This window comes from Eschrichtius robustus, chromosome 7 (assembly GCF_028021215.1).
Source record: "Eschrichtius robustus isolate mEscRob2 chromosome 7, mEscRob2.pri, whole genome shotgun sequence".
NCBI classification, from domain to species: Eukaryota; Metazoa; Chordata; class Mammalia; order Artiodactyla; family Eschrichtiidae; genus Eschrichtius; species Eschrichtius robustus.
The window spans coordinates 124324702-124344118 of NC_090830.1; the positions used below are offsets into that span (position 1 = coordinate 124324702).

Here is a 19417-nt window from a genome sequence, read left to right on the forward strand (position 1 = left end):
TGTGTGTGTGTGTGTACATGTGTGCACATGCCCATATGGATAAGCCTGGATGTCTATTTTTTAAATAACAACTTTATTGAGATATAATTCATATACCTAAAGTCTCACCCTTTTAAAATATACATTCAGTGATTTTTTTAGTATTTTCACAAGGTTGTGCAGACATCACCACTATCTAATTTTATAACATTTTCCTCACTCCTAAGAGAAACCCAGTACACATTATCAGTCACTCCTCATTCTCCTTTCCCGTAGCCTTTGGCAACCTGTTTTCTCTCTTTAAAGATTTGTCTACTCTGAAATATCGTATAAATGATATTATGGAATATGTGGGTTTTGTGATGGCTTCTTTTATTTATCATAATGTTTTCAAGGTTCATCCATGTTATAGCAGGTATCAGTACTTCATTCTTCTTTATGGCCAAATAATATTCCATTGTATGGACATATCACATTTGTTTACCATTCACCAATGGATGGACATTTGGGTTGTTTTTACTTTGGGGCTATTATGAATAATACTGGATTCTTTTTATTTTTTATGCAGGGCAGGGCATTTCCTTTTAACATTTAGGTTTGAATCTTCAACAGATTTTTTATCATATATTTAACATATATGTGCTTCTTTTCAATTTGTTATGATTGTCTGCTTTTAACAACATTTTCCCTGCATATGTTGAAAATTTCTATGTCTAATATTCCTCTTGAGTGATTTTCATCTCTGTTCTATTCTGGGAGGCTTTTTCAGATTTGACCTACATGAACTGGTTCAGAATTATGTTTTAATTCCTTTATTTTCTGATCCATTATTATTTTTAATTTTGCCATATCATTACATTTTGTTTTTGTTTTGTTTCTTACACTTTTAACTTACCTAACTCTCTTTTTATTGTAGTCTTCAGTGTTATTATCTCATCTTTCATCTTTAATTATGTGGGGTTTTTTTAGATTTTCTTTTTCCTTTCATGTATACTGTATAGATATTTAAATGACTAAACACCTTACTCATATTAAATAATTATATATACTTACTCTATTATTGACAAAATATGTTCCTCTTTTCTCACTATGCAAGTCAAACTAACTTAACAATACAAAAGATGTTAATTTTTCCTTTCTCTTTATTTTCATGATTTTTTTTTTCATTTATACAATCAGAATTTGGAGCCAGACGTATGAACAGCCTCATATTAACCTTAAGGTCTACCAAGTTCATATAAAAAGTGAAAGAGGGACCTCCCTGGAGGTCCAGTGGTTAAGAGTCCGCCTTCCAATGCAGGAGACGCGGGTTCGATCCCTGGTCGGGGAACTAAGATCCCACATGCCTCAGGGCAACTAAGCCCACACACTGCAGCTGGAGAGAAGCCCGCAGGCCGCAGCTGAGACCTGATGCAGCCAAAAAATACAAATAAATAAATATTTTTTTTAAAAAAAGTGAAAGAGGTGTAAGGAAGAGTGGCTCTTCTTCATATCCCTTTACCCATATTTGTAGGCTTCATTTTTAGATCCAGTTGGGAAATTAATTGCCAGTGTCTAGTTTTCCTGGACATATCAGAGGTAGTTTGCTGATTGTTAGCCAGAATATTTAAGAGCCAGCTGTATCATTTACAGCTGTTCCAAACTTCAGGGCAGAGTCTATGAAATCAGAGGATTGATTTACATAGTGTTTATGGTTTTCTTCAAGCTTTGAAATATATCTTTGGTGTTTTTTCTATTCACAAAGTTTTCAAATAATTGTCTCTAGTCAGTAATATATTTAAAAATGCACAATGAAGTTTATCTTTTTTTTTGACTATGAAAGTTTAAAATATGCTGAAAAGTATAGTATATATATTTTCATATGTATAGTATATATACTTTTGTAGGACATAAAATTTTAAAATTATTTACCTACCAGTGAGTTTAATAAAGCTTAACACTTTGCTATGTTTCCTGCAGCAACATAGGCTCCACCTCTGCTAACCTTAGTGCAGGATGGGTGCAGTTTACAGGGCTCCACCCTGTAATCTCAGCAGCAGGATTTTCTTAAGACTTCCTTTTTTTTTTGGTATGAATTTGTTTGTGCTTCCAGATTACTGCTGGTCTAGCACGCAGGTGGGGAGAGATATACAGGAAGCAAAAACAAACAAATAAAACCCCTACAAACCCAGGGAACTTATGACTGGGTCATCCCTTGAGTTTTGAGGTCACTGCCTTTTACCTACCCAAGGACATTATTCTAAAATTTCTTCTCTCTCCTTTCTTATCAACTGTTTCTTTTCTACTAAATTTTATGTATGCCAAGCAGTATAAAAACATGCTCTTTCTCCCAATTTAAAAAGGAGCCTCTCTTCCCTCACTTTATCACACTTACTCCTGCTATTTTGTCATTTCTTTTTACTTGTCAATAATTCAGTAAATTTTTTGAGTTGATTTATAGTCAAACATGACTTTCTTTTTTTATACCATAATAAAGTGGTTCATTAAAGCAGTACAAAAACTTATTTTCAAATGACTCACATTTGCATAAACTTGGGTGTATTTAAAATTTTAATGTTTTATGTTTTGTACCCTACTTAGCTAAGAAGTTCAGAGTAAATTACAGCATTAAGGTACATGTTTTAAGTGCCAGTTAATTATTCATTTGCAAACCCCCTAAAATACAGCAACATGATATTTAAAATTAGGGAGAGAAATATATCTCCTGGTTAAGTGGAAAATTGTACAGTTGGCTTCTGGAAGACTTTAAGCAGGTTTAAAAGGAAACATTTTATGTAGAATTCTAAACTCTCTTCAATTTATAATATTACTTGAATTGAGTAATGCTCCTACTAATTTTGTTCCAGGATTCAGGCTTATATTCTAGGCCAAATGACATTTGGATTGATCATTACCATACATAATATACATTGTACTGACCTTGTACTTCCAACTCTAATAAATAACAATAGGGAAATCAAACTTGAACGCCTGGCCAAGAATTTGGTGACTGTGGCTGAGGGTGAGAGTCCATAAAGGCAAAAGAATGCCCATAGGCCTGGGACACTGCAGCCTCTACCCAGAGCTTCTCAGGTGTCCCAGGTCACCAGTCCCTACCTCCTAAAGGCCGTCGGCTCCTGACTTCTTCATGCTTAGTTTCAAGCTAGAAAAAAGTAAAGATAATTATTCAGACAAGCTTTGGCAAATAGATTTGAAATGTTTACTTTTTCTCAGTGGTATTTTCCCTTTATTCTGAATTGATGTTATCTTTCCTTAATATTGCAGCCGTACTTCTAAAACCTTCTCAGCTGCAATTGACCAAGGTGATCACTATTCTCTATTCTAAACACTGTATTTCTTTGGCTCCCTGGACACTAAATTCTGGTTTTCTTCCTGTCTCATAGGTTGCCCTCTCAGTCTCCTTTATAGGCTTCTTTTGAGGATCTGATTATTTAACAGTGGTTTGCCTCAGGGCTCATCTCTTGAACCTCTTCTCCATCTACAACTGGTGATTCCTTGGCTTCACGGCTTTAAATCCCATCAAAAATGCTGATGATTTCCAAATTGTTATCCATTAGACTCCTGAGCTCAACATATCCCTTATATATTCAATGAGTAACTCAGATGTAACATCTTCGAAACTAAGCTTCTAATTATTCCACACTCCCAACAAATAGAACCTATTCTTCTCACCCGTCTCAGTTAATACTGACGTTTTTGCTCCGTCTTGGGTCAAAAAAAGTTACCTTTCTTTCTGTAAAATGCTACATCTATTTATTTAGCTCACCCTGTTTGTTACACCTTCCAAGTACCTCCACTGCTCTTCCCATCTCTACCTTCACCTCTTGTTAGCATTCTTGCTGCAGCCTCTTCACAAGAATCTGTTAAGGCTCATTCTTTCGTTGAGGCATTTGTACTTGTTTCCTCTGCCTGGATTACGTTTTCTCTTGTAAACACCATGGTTTATTCTCTTACTACCTTTGATCTTTAAATGTTCCTTTTCAAAGTTGCAAGCCTACTCCTACCTGGACAGAAATTTCTCTCCTCTTCACTGGCTTATTACTCTTACACTTATTGTCATGTTATACTATATGCTCAAATTATTTATTAATTTTCAACGTCCATTTGATAGAATATACATTGCATAAGGACAGAAATCTGTATCTTTTATTGTTTTATATCTCCAGTGCCTAGAACAGCTCTGGCCCATTGAATTTGCCTTGCATTTTCTGGCAGTCAGATGAAATGTGACCTATTACATAGTTCTCATTATCACGGATAAGTATGCCTATAATAAATTCTTAGAAAGACAGAGTGTTGCCTTACACTAGATTATATAAGAAATATATAGGGTGGATCTTATAAAGTAAGCAACATAAAGAATGATGCTTTGATAATAAGTCCAGTGATATTGTTCCTATCTTTACTTTTAATTTTAATAGTGTTTAATGGCTGAGGGGATAACATGAAAGGTATGTATCCAAAAGATAGAAGTCATTTCTATTTAAATAATTGGAAATATTTTTTAAAAGGTGGCAGTTTAACATTATGAGTAATACTTCACCTTTGTATAACACGTGAAGCTATTCATGACCTATAACATTTAAATGTTTCACCTTGGTTTCAGTATTATTATACATGGACAAAATTTAAAAATGTTTACCACTGAATTCTTTTTACCAATTGTTAATAAGAGTCACTTTTGTAGAATGATGCTTATCACAGAGTCATTTAAAAACTGCTGAAAGTAAAAATTACTACAATAATAGATCCGAGTAAATGCATTATGGCATGTGATGAAATATTATTTAGCTATTAAAATTCATGTTTTCAAAGAATTTTGATTTTATGAAACTAGGATACCAAAATGTCTCCCTGTCTTTCTATCTACAGAATTATAACTGGAATAAAATGCACCAAAATGTTACCTGTATTTTTCTCTGATTGTAAGATTGTGGATGACTTTATTTTATTCTCTTGTGTAGTTTCCAGAATGGCTACAGTGTTTGTAGAACCTTTATAATAGCAAGAGAAGTAATAGAATTTTGAAGAGTTAGGACTACTTTCATATCTATATTTTGCTTTTTGTTGCTTGATAACAAAGATTTATATTTTGCCAGTCTTGAATAGGCCACTAATAATTAATGATAATAATTTTCAAATCTGATATGCAGTATATTTTCACCTAACTTTTGTTTGTCAAACAATTTTTAAAAGTACATATCCGGATTGTATTTTTTTTTTCCCTACAGACAGCCTTTTGATTGATTATCAGTTTACATTCAGCTTATTACAGGAAGATGATCGCCACCATACTGCCATAAACTTCATAGCAAACCCAGAACAGGTAAGAAGATAATTTAACTTTTAAAATATCAACGGATACAGCTTTTCATCATCTTTCATTGTAATTGTACCTCTTCTCAGAATTATCACACTGTAGGGCTTTTGTAGAAAGACTAATCCTGTTAATTTTTTCTTTTCGTAAGACCTAGTTACCTTTGTGATTCAGAGAATATGTGAGCTTGGTATTTCAGATTTTGTAAACAGTCCTACAATTTATGCATTATTTCTGTTATTTTTCAGGCTTACAACAGTGTTTATGCTTTTAATTATGTTCTGAAACTGGGAGTGGTCTTTTTGAAAATATAACCCAAAGCTTCAAAACACAGGCTATCTTATATATATTTTCTTTTTTTTTAAATATACTGTTACATAGTAGTAAGTTTTCATTATATTTTTTCTAAATCAACTGTTTTATCTGAGTTATATGAATGCTAGGTTTTAAAAAAATTATTTTTATTGAGATGTAATTGACATATTACATTGTGTAAGTTTAAACTGTATAATATGCTGATTTAATATGTGCATATATTACAATATGATTACAAACATAGCATGAGCTAACACCGCTGTCATGTCAAATAATTGTAATTTTGGGGGGCAATAATTAAAATCTAGTCTCTTAGCAACTTTGAAGTTTATGATACAGTATTTGTTGTCCATAATCACTATATTGTGCATTAGATCTCTAGGATTTACCTACTGTTTGCAAGTTTGTACCCTTTAACAACTTCTTCTGGGGGAGAAGTTCTCAGGGTTGTGCACCTTCTCCCAATCTCTCTGAGTCATGTTGGCTGTAGTGAGCCACCCACATTTTGTTTGTTTTCTCTTAGCTGATGTCAGATGTCCACACATGCTTGTTCTCTCAGTGCTCTCTGTCTTAGTGGAGACAGAAATAGGTTCTTTGGGCAGTACCATTAAAGGACAAGTATGTTGGATATATCCTACACTCTCTCTTTCCCCTGAGGGAGCAGTCATTGGCCAAGTTGATCTTTCTGATGTTGAGCTGCGCTGGCTTGGGGGAGGTGCTGACCTTGGTAAAGTGAAATTGTTCTTTTTACCCATTATAATGTGGCTATTCTCAGTTTGTATTCATTTTTTTGTACTGCAACTTCTTAACTGGATTTTGGTCCTGTCATAGAGGTGTTCTGGTCCATATATCATTGTTAAATTGTTTTCTTTTTGTCAGGGATGAGCGCTGGGACTTCCTATTCCACCACCCTACTGATGTCACTCTTTCTCAAATGCTGTATTCTTATTATACATTAATCCAGCTTACTAAATCTATATCATATATTTTAATAGTTTTTCAAATAGGTGAAACCTCAAAATGTATCCTGGCATTCACTAGCTTCTTTCCTCTAAAATATTTTACTGAACTTGCCAACAAATAGTATAATTTAAATTTTCAGTTTCCAGTAAAGTAAGAGCCCTCTTTCCCCAAAATAGGGAAATTCTCCTTATTCCTTAGATTTTACGGGATGCCTACATTCTTGGGACTACATTTAAAGTTTTGACTTTTAAATAAGGCTTTTTGAGGATGTCTTCGTACAAGTATAATACTCTCTTCACTGATGGTGTGTATTTTTATAAAGACATATTAATATGTCAGAAACTACATTTTCTGACATAATAAGTGCATTGTAAACACTGTAGACTTCTTTTTTACTGTGGTAAAACATACATAAAGTAAAATTTATCATTTTAACCATTTTTAGGTGTACAATTTGGTGGCATTTAAGTACATTTACAGTGTTATGCAACCATTACCACAATCCATCATCAAAATTTTTCATCAGTCCAAATAGAATATCTGTATCCATTAAGCAATAACTCCCTATTCCTCCCCTACCCCCAGCCTGTGGTAACCTTTATTCTACTTTCTGTCTCTATCAGTTTCTGTGTTCCAGGTACCTCATATGTGTAATCATACAACATTTGTACTTCCGTGTCTGGCTTATTTCACTTAGCCTAATGTTTCAGTGTTTCCAATGTTCATCCATGTTGCAGCATGTATCAGAATTTAGTCTTTACCTTTGGCTTCTTGAATGTTTAATGGTAATTCCAAACTTGTAGAGTTCATTGAGGATATAAGACATTTAATATAAGTGGGATATCTGACTCACAATGTGGATGTGAGTAATACGTCTCTCCAATATGATCCATAGTGTCATACACATGGGCTCAGATTAGATATAATTCTAGTTTGCTTCTCTCTTGGCTATCCTCTCCTCCTTCAATTTCCAGAAAAACTTGAATTCTTACAAATGTCACAGCTTTCAGTTTTACTTTCTGCTGTATTGTTCAGTTGAAGCCAAGAGCCCAGACACATGTTTTTGGAAACTGAAGGACACTAAACTATCATGAGAAGTGCCACCAAGGATGCTTGTAACTTCATTATAAATAATTTGTAATTAGATTTATACAATTTATAATTAAAGAGAAATTCAACTTGGAACAATTTCTGAAATTAAAATAGATTATTGGTCTGGGCCTCCTACTTATCCTACAAAAAAAATAAAAAAATAGGTACCTTCATTATTTATGCATTTATTATATTTTGAAAACAGATATAATTCTAACCCACTGTACATCATCTCCAGCCAATGCTTTCATGTGAACAATTTCTGGAGTAGTTTCTTGTATAATATCTTGCTGAACTTATCCACATCTAACAACAATGTTCTAAATGACTAATTTTGTCATTTACTGTGGTAGTCACAGTATTACCTCGTCCAGTCCAGTATATTTCCTTGACCTTAAATGTATTTTATAGGGCTTTAGTTATGGTACCACATATTTCAGTAATGCCTAAACTTGAGAGGATGAACTAAAAATTCAAGAAGAGTTCTATAGTTTCCTATATCAGTTGCAAATTTTGTGTGACCTTTCTAGCAATAATACCAGTTATTCTCACATTTCCCCGACCCAAAATAAGGCACACACAATAATGAAGATGTGACTTCAAGATAAAAATAATGATTTAAGTTTTCTTAGGGGTACACTGTTTCTACCATGTTTCCTTTTCGTAGAAAAGCAACTATTTTTGAACCACTCCATTAATAATAAAAAATCAACCCCTTCTCAGAAGTCAGCAATCATGTCTTCTTTCTGAGTCCCCTGGTAAGGAAGAAGATGAAGAATCTTATTTAATGTTCACAAGAAAGTCTTTAGGGAAGTCATGAAATCCCCATTTCAGAGATAAGGAAACTGATTTTCGGGAAGGAGAGGTAACCTTCCCTATATCAATCAGCATGTACATTAAAGAGCTAAGATTTGAACCCCCCAAGGTTGCCTGACTCAATGATGCATAGTCTTTATAAACTCATTTTGTTGCCTCATGAACATGATTTAATTAATACGAAGCCGCAATTGCTAAAATATTGAATTATAGCAGCCTCTGGCTTACATAGAGAAGGCCAGATTATAGTAGGGAAGATAAATGGGAACTTTAAATATACCTTTGAATTTATCACCTATATTTTTTCATTAAAAAAGTGTAATTGGCGTCTGCACTTTCTCACTCGAGTATTCACATGATGTTTACAGTGAGAAATATAGCATGGACATAATTAAAACAGTAAACATATCTATCTAGTATAATTTGATTTTTTTAACCACAGTATTTTTTTTTCTTGGTAGTCAAACAAAAATTTGGATATTTCAATAAATGCATCAAACAACTTTAATCTCAACATTACATGGTCAGTTGGTTCAACAGGTAAGAGAATTTTGTTGTCATGAGTCTTTCACTTCTGTTCCTATATGTAGGGTGTTCTAATATGACCTTTTATGTTAATTTAAATAATTGAAATTAAAAAATATTATATGACATATATATACTATATGCCATAATTGTGCATATAATAATACCTGCTGTTTCAGGTAAAAATAATAAGTAGCATTATTAATAAAGCTTCATTACTGTGTTAACTTTCTCCCTAATTCAATTAAAATTAGGTAGATAACAACATTTTACACTACTTAATTTTTTTTTATGACAGTGTTATGAATTCCTGTGATTTTAATTAAGATAGATTCCTTCTTTAATGACTAAAGAGGCTGAGATTTCAATTACTTGATTCACCATTGAAGCTATAAATTTAATTATTGACCTTAATATTGATATAAGACAGTGAATTTTTTCTGTGTATGCTTATAAATTACCAACTTATCTATTACTTTTAAGCTAACCCCTTACCTTTGTCAGCTTTGGTGCTGAGAGAGGGTAAAAAAACCCTGCACTTAATAGCTCTTCCATAATAAGGTTTATAAGTTGAAATTGTTAACTTTTAAGAAACATAACTAAGAAGAAGTACAAATCTGTATGCTGGATTATGAAAAAGTATTCTCACCGTTTTATATTTACGTTTTAGGAAATTATATTGCTTTCTACTTTCTGTGTAAAAGATACACTGTTGCATAAAAGTGCTGGAAGCTTTTTAAAGAAAATATATGGATCCTTAGAAATCCATATTTGATTTCTTAAAATTAAGTTATTATGCTATTTTAATATGTAGAATAATGGAAACAGAATTCAAAAGTGAAGAGGTCTTTGCAGTTCCAGATTTTATATTACATGTGTAAAAATGGAAAAGATTAGACAATTATGTAGATATTTTGTTCCAATTGTGCAAACATATAGTGAAATCTTGGCTCTGTGAGTTTCATTAATAAGAATTCATGATAACTTGTACTGTAAATTTGAAATTCTGCATAATAAACTGACTCTACAAGAGTTTTAAAATTTGTCAACAAAAATACATAAAACCTGTGTAATCACTTTAGAACAGTGGTTTTAATATGCAAGAGATCACTTGTAACTTTCAGATTCCCAGAACCAAATCTCAGAAATTTTGTTATCAGTTTGGAAGATGTCATCAGGAAATCTGCATTTTTAAAAAGCATCCAAGGTTATTTTAGAAGAAGTCATCAGTTAGAAATTAATTCAGTTGCTCAGTATCCTAATTATTTTTACTGTTAAGGCGGAGGGCTTGGTAAGATTGTTGGAAATTCTTTCTTCCATTTGGTTAATTTCAGTAAATATTTATTGAGTACTCAATATGTGTTTAACTAATTGAACGTTTAACTCATATTTTAAATTATATCCTCCCAATTTATTCAAAGTAGTGGTGGTTCAGTTTGTGGTAAACAAAAAAAATTTGATTTCTTTTCCGTTTTTAAATTGGATTGAGACATGTGAACTATGTCCTGATTTGTTTTGAAAGGCTCTGTGGAGAAGTAGATAAAACTCAGTTTCTGAAGCCTTATATACCTGAGTTCCAAAAAGGACTTTACTGTTCAGTAGCTATAAACTTAAGGCAAGTGTCTTAATCTTTCTGAGGCTCAGTTTTCAGTTTGAAAAACAGAGCTGGAATATCTCTGGGATAAATTTTTTTTTAGAATAGAATATAAAGTCTCTAAGCCAGTGCCTAGTACATAGCACTTCATCAGTGGTATCACTTTAAAAAATAATTTTTATACTAAATCTGTTTCCATTATATCAATATGTATGACAAATCTCATTTTCTTTTTTCTTTGTCAGTCTAAGTTGTAAAACATGACTTTATTTGGATAGTTATGTTCTTATAAGTATAGTTATAAAAATTAAGTAAATATCATATATATGTATATATTATGTTAATAAAGATAACTGTTTCCTAATATGAATTATTTAAATTTGTTATTATTATTTACATTTTAGCTGGAACAATATCTGGGGAGGAGACCCCTATAGTTTCCAAGACTAATATAAAAGAATACAGAGATAGTTTTTCCTATGAAAAATTTAACTTTAGAAGCAATCCAAACATTACGTTCTATGTGTACGTCAGCAACTTTTCATGGCCCATTAAAATACAGGTAAGTGTTAATAGTATTTAATCTAATGACCACTGAGTATTTTCATTACATAAAGAATGCTGTTTTTGTTCAAAGAAGTGATAAGGATTTCTATATTTTGAGCAATATGAAAACAAGTATTGACCCTCCATAAAAAGGATACAGTGAATGTCTGTGATGATGAATGTCTTCGTAAAAAATGTTTACACGAATAATATTGAATTAACTAAAGAATGTACTAATTTTTCAGTGAGATTATATTCTTTAAAAATGCATCAAAACTTGAAATAACTACATTGTTTGTATTTTCTGATTAATTTTATTCTTTGAGGGTTAGATACTCTTTTCTTACAATACAACTTGAAATCATTTGCTATGTTTAGTAATCTTTATTATATACTGAACATAATTCAAACCTTCATTAAAAATTTAGGATTAGCAGTACCTAATAGTTAATTCTTTAAGGCTCACTACCTTTCACTATTGATTTCTTTATCTACTCTATATATGTTGTATATTTTATTTTTATTGTGTTTAGTGATAGGCTGCTAAAGGCTTTTGATTTATTGCTAGGAACATTTAGGATGTTCTTTCTATGTTGAAAGAGTCAAGGTTTGTAGTCTTAATTTATGCTTTTATAAAAGAAAAAGTTTATATTTTTTAATGTTGGGATTTATTTATCATCCTTTTATGACTGTTTGATTAGAATGAATTCAAATTAGTTTACTAAATAGCTCACATGTGCCAAGCTCTGTGCTGAACCATTATGTTTTATAATCTTTAAAAAATTACAGATCATTTATTCTTCTTTTATATAGAAAAATTTGCATGTTTTATTTATATTAATTTCTATGTGATTTGTGGGAGGACTGAGTGATTTGTAAAAATCATTTGTTTGCTGGAAAAATTCTTATTGTAAGGTTGATTCCATGTCTAAGTTAAGGAAATTACTTACCTGTTCAAGAAATATTAGTACAAATTACTACTCAGTAAATAGTAATAAAAATTAATTTGATAAAGTTACTTCTTCATGGTGATTGAATTAGATGCTAATATAGTAAAAAAAAAATGCCAGAAATATTTCCTTGTAGTTTTTTAGAATTTTGACTTTGAGGATGCTGGATATATCATTTCATTTTCTAAGATTTATATAGAAATGTTAATCAGATTTCACTTGTTTTATTCAGATTATGATTGAAGGTGACAAAAGGGCTCATCCTTGAGCTTATTAAATAGTAATTAAAATTGAAAGAATTGTTACATTTTTTATTGTTTCCTGCCCTTTATTTCATGAATATTTAATGGTTAGAAATTAACTTTCTAAATTGGATTTTCTTTTGAGATCATACTAGTAATATGTTCTGGAAGCCAAACCAGAATTTGAATAATGAAGTTAAAATATCTCACTCTCCCAAAATAATAAAATGTGGAAAATAACCGTGATGGTCAAGATAGGTAGAGCCCAGTTCTTACTCTTTGAGTAAAATCATCACATTAGTCCTATGGGATATGTTATATTAAGGGGGATGAGTATGTGTGTTTGTTTAGAGAACTGTAATAAACTTTCCATTTTTAAACATAAAATAGTAAAATTATTTGAATTGAGATCTATTTGCTAATAGAATTGAATGACATTGATTTTTGAATGTTTAACCATCCTTGCTAATCAGGGGTAAGCTCCACTTAGTCATTTTGTATTATACCTTTAATATATTGTTGCATTTGATTTGTTAAAATTTTAAGAATTTCTGAACCTATGTTTATGAGGCATGTTAGTTTGTAGTTTTTTATTCTTATAATCTTGTTGACTTTGTAGCATGGTACTGCTGGCCTTATAAAATAAATTGGGAAGTTTTCCTTCCTGTGTAATTTTCTGAAAGAATTGATATAGAATCCATATTATTTCCTTCTTAAGTTTGTGGTAGAATTCAACATTGAATGAATTTGAACTTGTGATTTTCTTTATGGGAATGTTTTAACTACAACTTTAATTTCCTTAATAGATTGAGAGCTTTTCTGGTTATCTGTTTTTTCTTGAGCGAGCTCTGTCCGTTTGTGTCTCTCAGTTGTGTCTTTCCCATTTTACCTAATTTGTAGAATTAATTGGCAAAAGATTTTTAATAATATTCACATATCATCCACTGATGTCATCTAATTCCTGGTATTGGTAATTAGTTTCCCCTCTCTTTTTTTCTTTTCTTGGTCAGTCTGGTTAGAGAGTTATCAATTTCACTTGTTTTTCTATTTTTTATTTCATTAATTTCTTCTCTCTAATTATTCCCTTTCTTTTGCTTCATTGACATTAATTTGCTCTTCTTTTTCTGATGTCTTAAGGTGAATGCTTTCTAATTTCCTTTTTGATTTCCTCGTTGATCAGTGGGGTATTTAAAAGTGGGATAATTAATTTTCAACTATTTAGAGAATTTCTAGAAATGCTTCTGTCACTTACCTCTAATTTAATTCCAGTGTAGTTGCAGAATATATTTTGAATGATTTGAATTTTTTTTTGATTTGAATTTTAAAAAATTTATTGAGACTTATGGTCCAGTGTTTTTGGCAGAATAATGGCTCCACAAAGGCTACCACGTCCTAATCTCTGGTACCTGTGGATATATTATCTTAACATGGACAAAGAGGACTTTGAAGATGTGATTAACTTTAGGACATTAGGATGATTACTCTGAGTTACCGGGGTGGACCAACCTAACTACATGAATCTTAATGTAACCATTTTTGGCTGAGGTCAGGGTCAGAGGGTGATGTGCCTACAGAAGAATGGTCAGAGGGAACCAACATTGCTCGTTTTGAATATGGAGGAAGGGGGCTCGAGCCAAGGAATATAGACTCTAGAAGCTGCAAAAGTTGAGGAAACAGATTCTTCACTAGAACCTCTAAAAAGAAACGTATCCTTGCTAACACCTTGATTTTAGTCCACTGAAACCTCTATCAGATTTCTAACATACAGAACTATAAGACAGTAAATATGAATTGTCTTAAGCCACTAACACTGTGTTAACTGGTTACTACAGCAATAGAAAATGAATAAACCTAGTGTCTTAGTCCATTTGGGCTGCTATGAAAAAATACTATTGACTGGGTAGCTTATAAACAACAGGAATTCATTGTTTACCATTCTGGAGGCTGGGAAGTCCAAGGTCAAGGCACCAGAATGGTCAGGTTTTGGTGATGGCCCCTTTCCTGGTTTATAGCCTGTGCCCTCTTGCTGTGTCCTCACATGATGGAAGAGGATGGGGAGCTCTGTGGGACTGCTTTTATAGGAGCACTAGTCCCATTCATGAGCAATCTACCCTCATGACCTACCTAATCACCTTTCAAAGACCATAGCACCCAGATATGAATCTATTTTGGTAAATGTTCCTTGGACAGTTGCAAAAGAGGCGTGTTCTCCTCTTGTTGGGTGAAGTCTTGTACAAATGTCAATTAGGGCAGGTTGGTTGATAGCTTTTGCAAGTCGTCTAAGTGTCCACATTGATGCCCTGTCAATTTGAAAAATAAGCGTCCAAATCTCTGACTGTAACTGTAGGTTAGTTTATTTGTTCTTGTAGTTCTAGCAGTTTTTACGTCATGTATTTTGAAGCTCTCTTACTTAGATAGATAAATGTTTAGGGTTTTTATGTCTTCTTGATGAATTGGTGACTTGACCTCTTTATTGCTAGGAAATTACTTTCTATATTCCTGGTAATATTCTTTGCTTTAAAATTTATTTACAAGAAATTAAAATTTATTTTGCCAAATATTAATAGTAAAGGCATTCCAGCTTTTTAAAATTACTGCTAGAATGCTATGTTACTTTTCATCCTTCTACTTTAGCCTATTTGTGCTTTTATATTTAAAGTGGATCTATTTTAGGCGGCATATAATTGTCTTTTTCTCCAATCCTAAATCATGTACATGTAACGTATATATATTTACAGGCATACCTCATTTTATTGAGCTTTCCTTAATTGCAGTTTGCAGATACTGCGTTTCTTACAAATTGAAGGTTTGTGCCAACCCTGAGTTGAGCAGGTCTATAGGCACCATTTTTCCAAAACATTTGGTCACTTTGTCCCTGTGTCTCATTTTGGTAATTCTCATGATATTTCAAACTTCTTCGCTATTATTATATTTGTTTTGGTGATCTGTGATCAGTGATCTTTGATGTTACTACTAGGACTCAGTGAAGGCTCAGATGATGGTTAGCATTTTCAGCAATAAAGAATTTTTAAATTTCGGTGTGTATTGTGTTGGCCAAAAAGTTCATTTGGTTTTAAGTAAAAATAAAAGACACATTTTTTCATTTTCATCAAGAACTTTATCGAGCAACATATTCATTAACCAAATGAACTTTTTGGCCAACCCAATACATTTTTTTAGATATAACGCTATTGCACACTTAACAGACTATAGTATAGTACAAATATAATTTTTTTTTACAAATATAATTTTTTATACACTGGGAAACCAAAAACATTATGTGAAATGCTTTATTGCGTTATTTGCTTTATTGCAGTGGTCTGGAACTGAACCTACAGTATCTTTGAGGTATTACTGTATGTCTTTGGGTTTAAATCTAACATCTTGCTATTTGTTTTCTATTTTTCTTATTTGTTCATTGTTCATTCTTTTCTTTTTTCTGCCATATTTTTTGAATTCAGCATTTTTTATGATTTAATTTTATCCTTTTTTTTGGCTTATTAGCTACAACTCTGTTGTGTTATTTTAGTGATTATTTTATAGTTTATCATATACATCTTAAACTTTTCATTGTCTATAAGAGATATTACATCACTCATTTTTTGTATATTAACCTTAAAAAGTGTACTTTCATTTCCTTCCCCCGGCCTTTGTGCCATTGTTGAATATATTTTACTGCTTCATGTATTATAAAATTCACACTACACTTTTACTATTTTTGATGGTCAGTTTTATTTAAAGATATTAAAAATAAGAAAACATCTTCTCTTTTATCTACATATTTACTGTTTCCAGCATTCATCATTTCTTTTTCGTTTTTGTAAATCCAAATTTCTTTTTTCTTTAATTTTTATTTTATATTGGAGCATAGTTGATTAACAATGTTCTGTTAGTTTCAGGTCTACAGCAAAGTGATTCAGTTATACATATATATGTATCTATTCTTTTTCAAATTCTTTCCCCATTTAGGTATTACAGAATAACCTAGCGTTCCCCATGCTATACAGTAGGTCCTTGTGGGTTATCTGTTTTAAATATAGCAGTGTGTACTATGTAGTATCATTTTCCTACTGCCTAAGGGACGTCCTTTAACACTTTAGTGGAGATCTGCTGACAATGCATTATATCTGCCTGTATTTCTGAAAAAATCTTTATTTCACTTTTCTTGGGGTGGTGTTAAAGAATTTTAAATTGTAGCTTTTTCCTTTCATTATTTTAAAGATGTTTCTGTATATAGTCCTTTGGTTTCTATTGTTTCTAATGAGAAGTGTGTTTAATCTTGCTGTTCCTTTGTATGTAATGGCTCATTTTCCTCTTTCTGCATTAAAAATTTTTTTCTCTTTATCACTGATTTTGGCCAATTTGATTATGATGTGTATAGGTGTGGGTTTTTTTATGTTTCTTGTGCATGGGTTTTACTTCATAAATTCATAAAATTATAGTTTTCACGAAATTTAGAAAATGTTCAGCCATTATTTCTCAGTTTTTTTCCCACTTCTCTCTTCTTAAGGAATTCCAATTGTATGTATATTAAACTGCTTGAAATTGTTCCTTTGCCCACTAATGCTCTGTTCTTGGTTTTTATTCATTCTTTTCTTTTCTCTCTGTGTTTCACTTTGTATATTTTTGGTACTTATATCTTCAAGTTCATTAATCTTTTCTTCTATAGTATCCAATCTCATATTAATCCCATCCAGTGTATTTTTCATCTCAGACATTATATTTTTTATTTCTAGAATTTTGGTAAGGTTTTTAGAAAAAATGTTTCTACTTAACACGCTCCATCGATTTTCTGCCGTCTTGAACATATGGAATTACAGTTACTATAACTCTTTCAATGTCCTTGTCTGCACATTCTATCATTTGTGTCATTTCTGAGGTTTTTTTCCTATTGTTTTATTTTGCTTTTCCTTATGAGTCATATTTTGATTGGATGCCAGACATTCCTGAGTTTTACCTTTTTGGGTGCTAGATATTTATTAATTTTGATAGATAAGTTTTAGCTTTTTTCTGCAGTGGAGTTAATTTACTTGGAAAAATTTGATCTTTTCAAGGCATATTTTTGTGCTTTGATCGGCAGGAACAAAGCATAATTTAGTCTAGGGTTAATCTTTCCATTCCTGATGCACTGCCCTTCTGGGTACTCTACTTTGTGAGACATGAATTACAGGTTATCCACCTCTGACTGGTTGGACCATGAACTGTTCCCAACCCTATGTGAGTTTTGAGGATTCTTCTCTCTGCTTCTTTCATATGGTTCTTTCCCCAGCCTTGGATAGTTTCTTCACCAGTAAGTAGTATTCGCCTGAAGACTCACGGGGACTCTGGGCGGTTCTGTCTTCTCCAGTATACTGTCTTGTACACTGTAGCCACCTTGGCTTTTCCAGAATTCCCAGCTTCATTTCCTCAATTCAGGAAAATTTCTGGACTGCACCTGTGTTCACTCTCCTTTTGATCCAGTCTTAAAACCACAATCATCTGTGGCATTAGAAGGCTTACCTCATTTTTTCTCTACTCAGGGATCATTGTCCTGCACTGAACACCAGTGTTTCATACATTTTGTCTGCTTTACTAGTTGTTTTGGCAGGAAGATAAATCCATTCCCTGTCAGTCCATTTTGGAAGGAAGTAGAAATACTACATTTAATTTTTAGTCTGAATGGTAATTGGATTAATATGGTAGCCATAAATTTGTTCACTGAATGATGGGACTGTTACTATGTATGTGTTTTATGCTTTTACTTGTAAATTGTTTTAATTAATAGCTTGTATTTAAGTTTTCAAGTACTTTTCAGATAAATGGCAGTCAGTTTGTAGACATATGTGTATATATTTTAGATTTCCTCAGCACACACTATTGCAAATTCCAAGAAGCTGCAAGTTATGAGAAAGTTTACAATCCATAGATGAAATTGTTCATAAATATTTACAAACTACACTCTATGGAGGCAGTTATTTTGAAAAGTAGCTGAAATTAAAAAATAGAAAAAACCCAATTCCTGTTGAAAAATATCCATCAGACCATGAAGTACCAAGAATCCTCTGTCCAAAGATAAAAATCACTGTTTTCTTTTCACAAAGTTGTATCAGTGATGCTTCAAACAAGCAAAAATGGTTTCTGATAAAAATTAACATTTAACTTTTATGATCATTTTTACTTAATTTTTTAAAATATTTGCTTCAGTAGACTTGTTACACAGGGAGAGCACTTTGTGTGTACAGCTGAAAGAAAGCACTTCAAGTTATTTTAGAACTTTCTACTTGTAATTTAATTCTTTTTTATATGCTATAGCATAAAAAATGTATGAAGAGTTTAATATTTAATTATTTGTTGTTTGCATAACGAAACATCTTTGTATCATATCCTTTTTGTAAGCCAAACATTTCACATAGATTTTGCTTTAATTAATGTCAATAGTATTTTCATACTTTTATGTGGTACTTTTTCCTATTCAGTTCTTTTGACTACTTTCAGTTATAATGTTCCCATATATGTTTGGACAGATTTAACAGATCAATTTAAAAACTATTAGATGAATAAGGAGAAGTTTTTACTGATATGTAAGAAAGTAGAAAAATATTTCATTTGGCTTGATCCAATTTGGGTCTAATCTTGCTATTAATAGGATGAAACTTACTAGCATGATAATAGAACTTTATAAATTTCTGCAGGAAACTAACAAAATAAAAAGGAATGGTAATGATTGTTATTTACTTAGTATTTAATTCTGTATTTATTCAGTCAAAGGCTAATATAAAGTAGTGCTTCCTATGGAAATGGGGTGGATATTGAACATTTATATAAATTTTTGGCTACACTCTCCAGCAGATATTTCTTAAATTTCAGTCACACACAGGATACTTTGCTAGGGGATAAAATGGTACACAAAGTAGTTTCTGCCCTCAAGTAGCTCATAAAATATGTTAATCAGCATTCTTTCAGTTGTAGGTAAAGAAATCCAACTTTAAATTAGCTTTGAAGTAACACAAGGGATATTACAGGCTTGAAAAAACAGGGCATCCAAAGGAAATGTCTCTGGGAACTTCAGGAACTCAGTGTCTCCTCTTATGACCATCTT

At 32.0% G+C, this 19417-nt stretch overlaps 1 protein-coding gene across 2 annotated transcripts in view; it reads left to right on the top strand.

Moving 5' to 3' along the window:
* Nucleotides 1-19417, top strand: part of ATRNL1 (attractin like 1) — a 684787-nt gene that overhangs the window by 235657 nt on the left and 429713 nt on the right. For both annotated transcript variants that reach the window (XM_068549055.1, XM_068549056.1), the window contains 3 exons: nucleotides 5211-5305; nucleotides 8944-9022; nucleotides 11006-11163. In XM_068549055.1, coding sequence (XP_068405156.1) covers nucleotides 5211-5305; nucleotides 8944-9022; nucleotides 11006-11163 — 332 coding nt within the window. The remainder of the gene's footprint in view (nucleotides 1-5210; nucleotides 5306-8943; nucleotides 9023-11005; nucleotides 11164-19417) is intronic.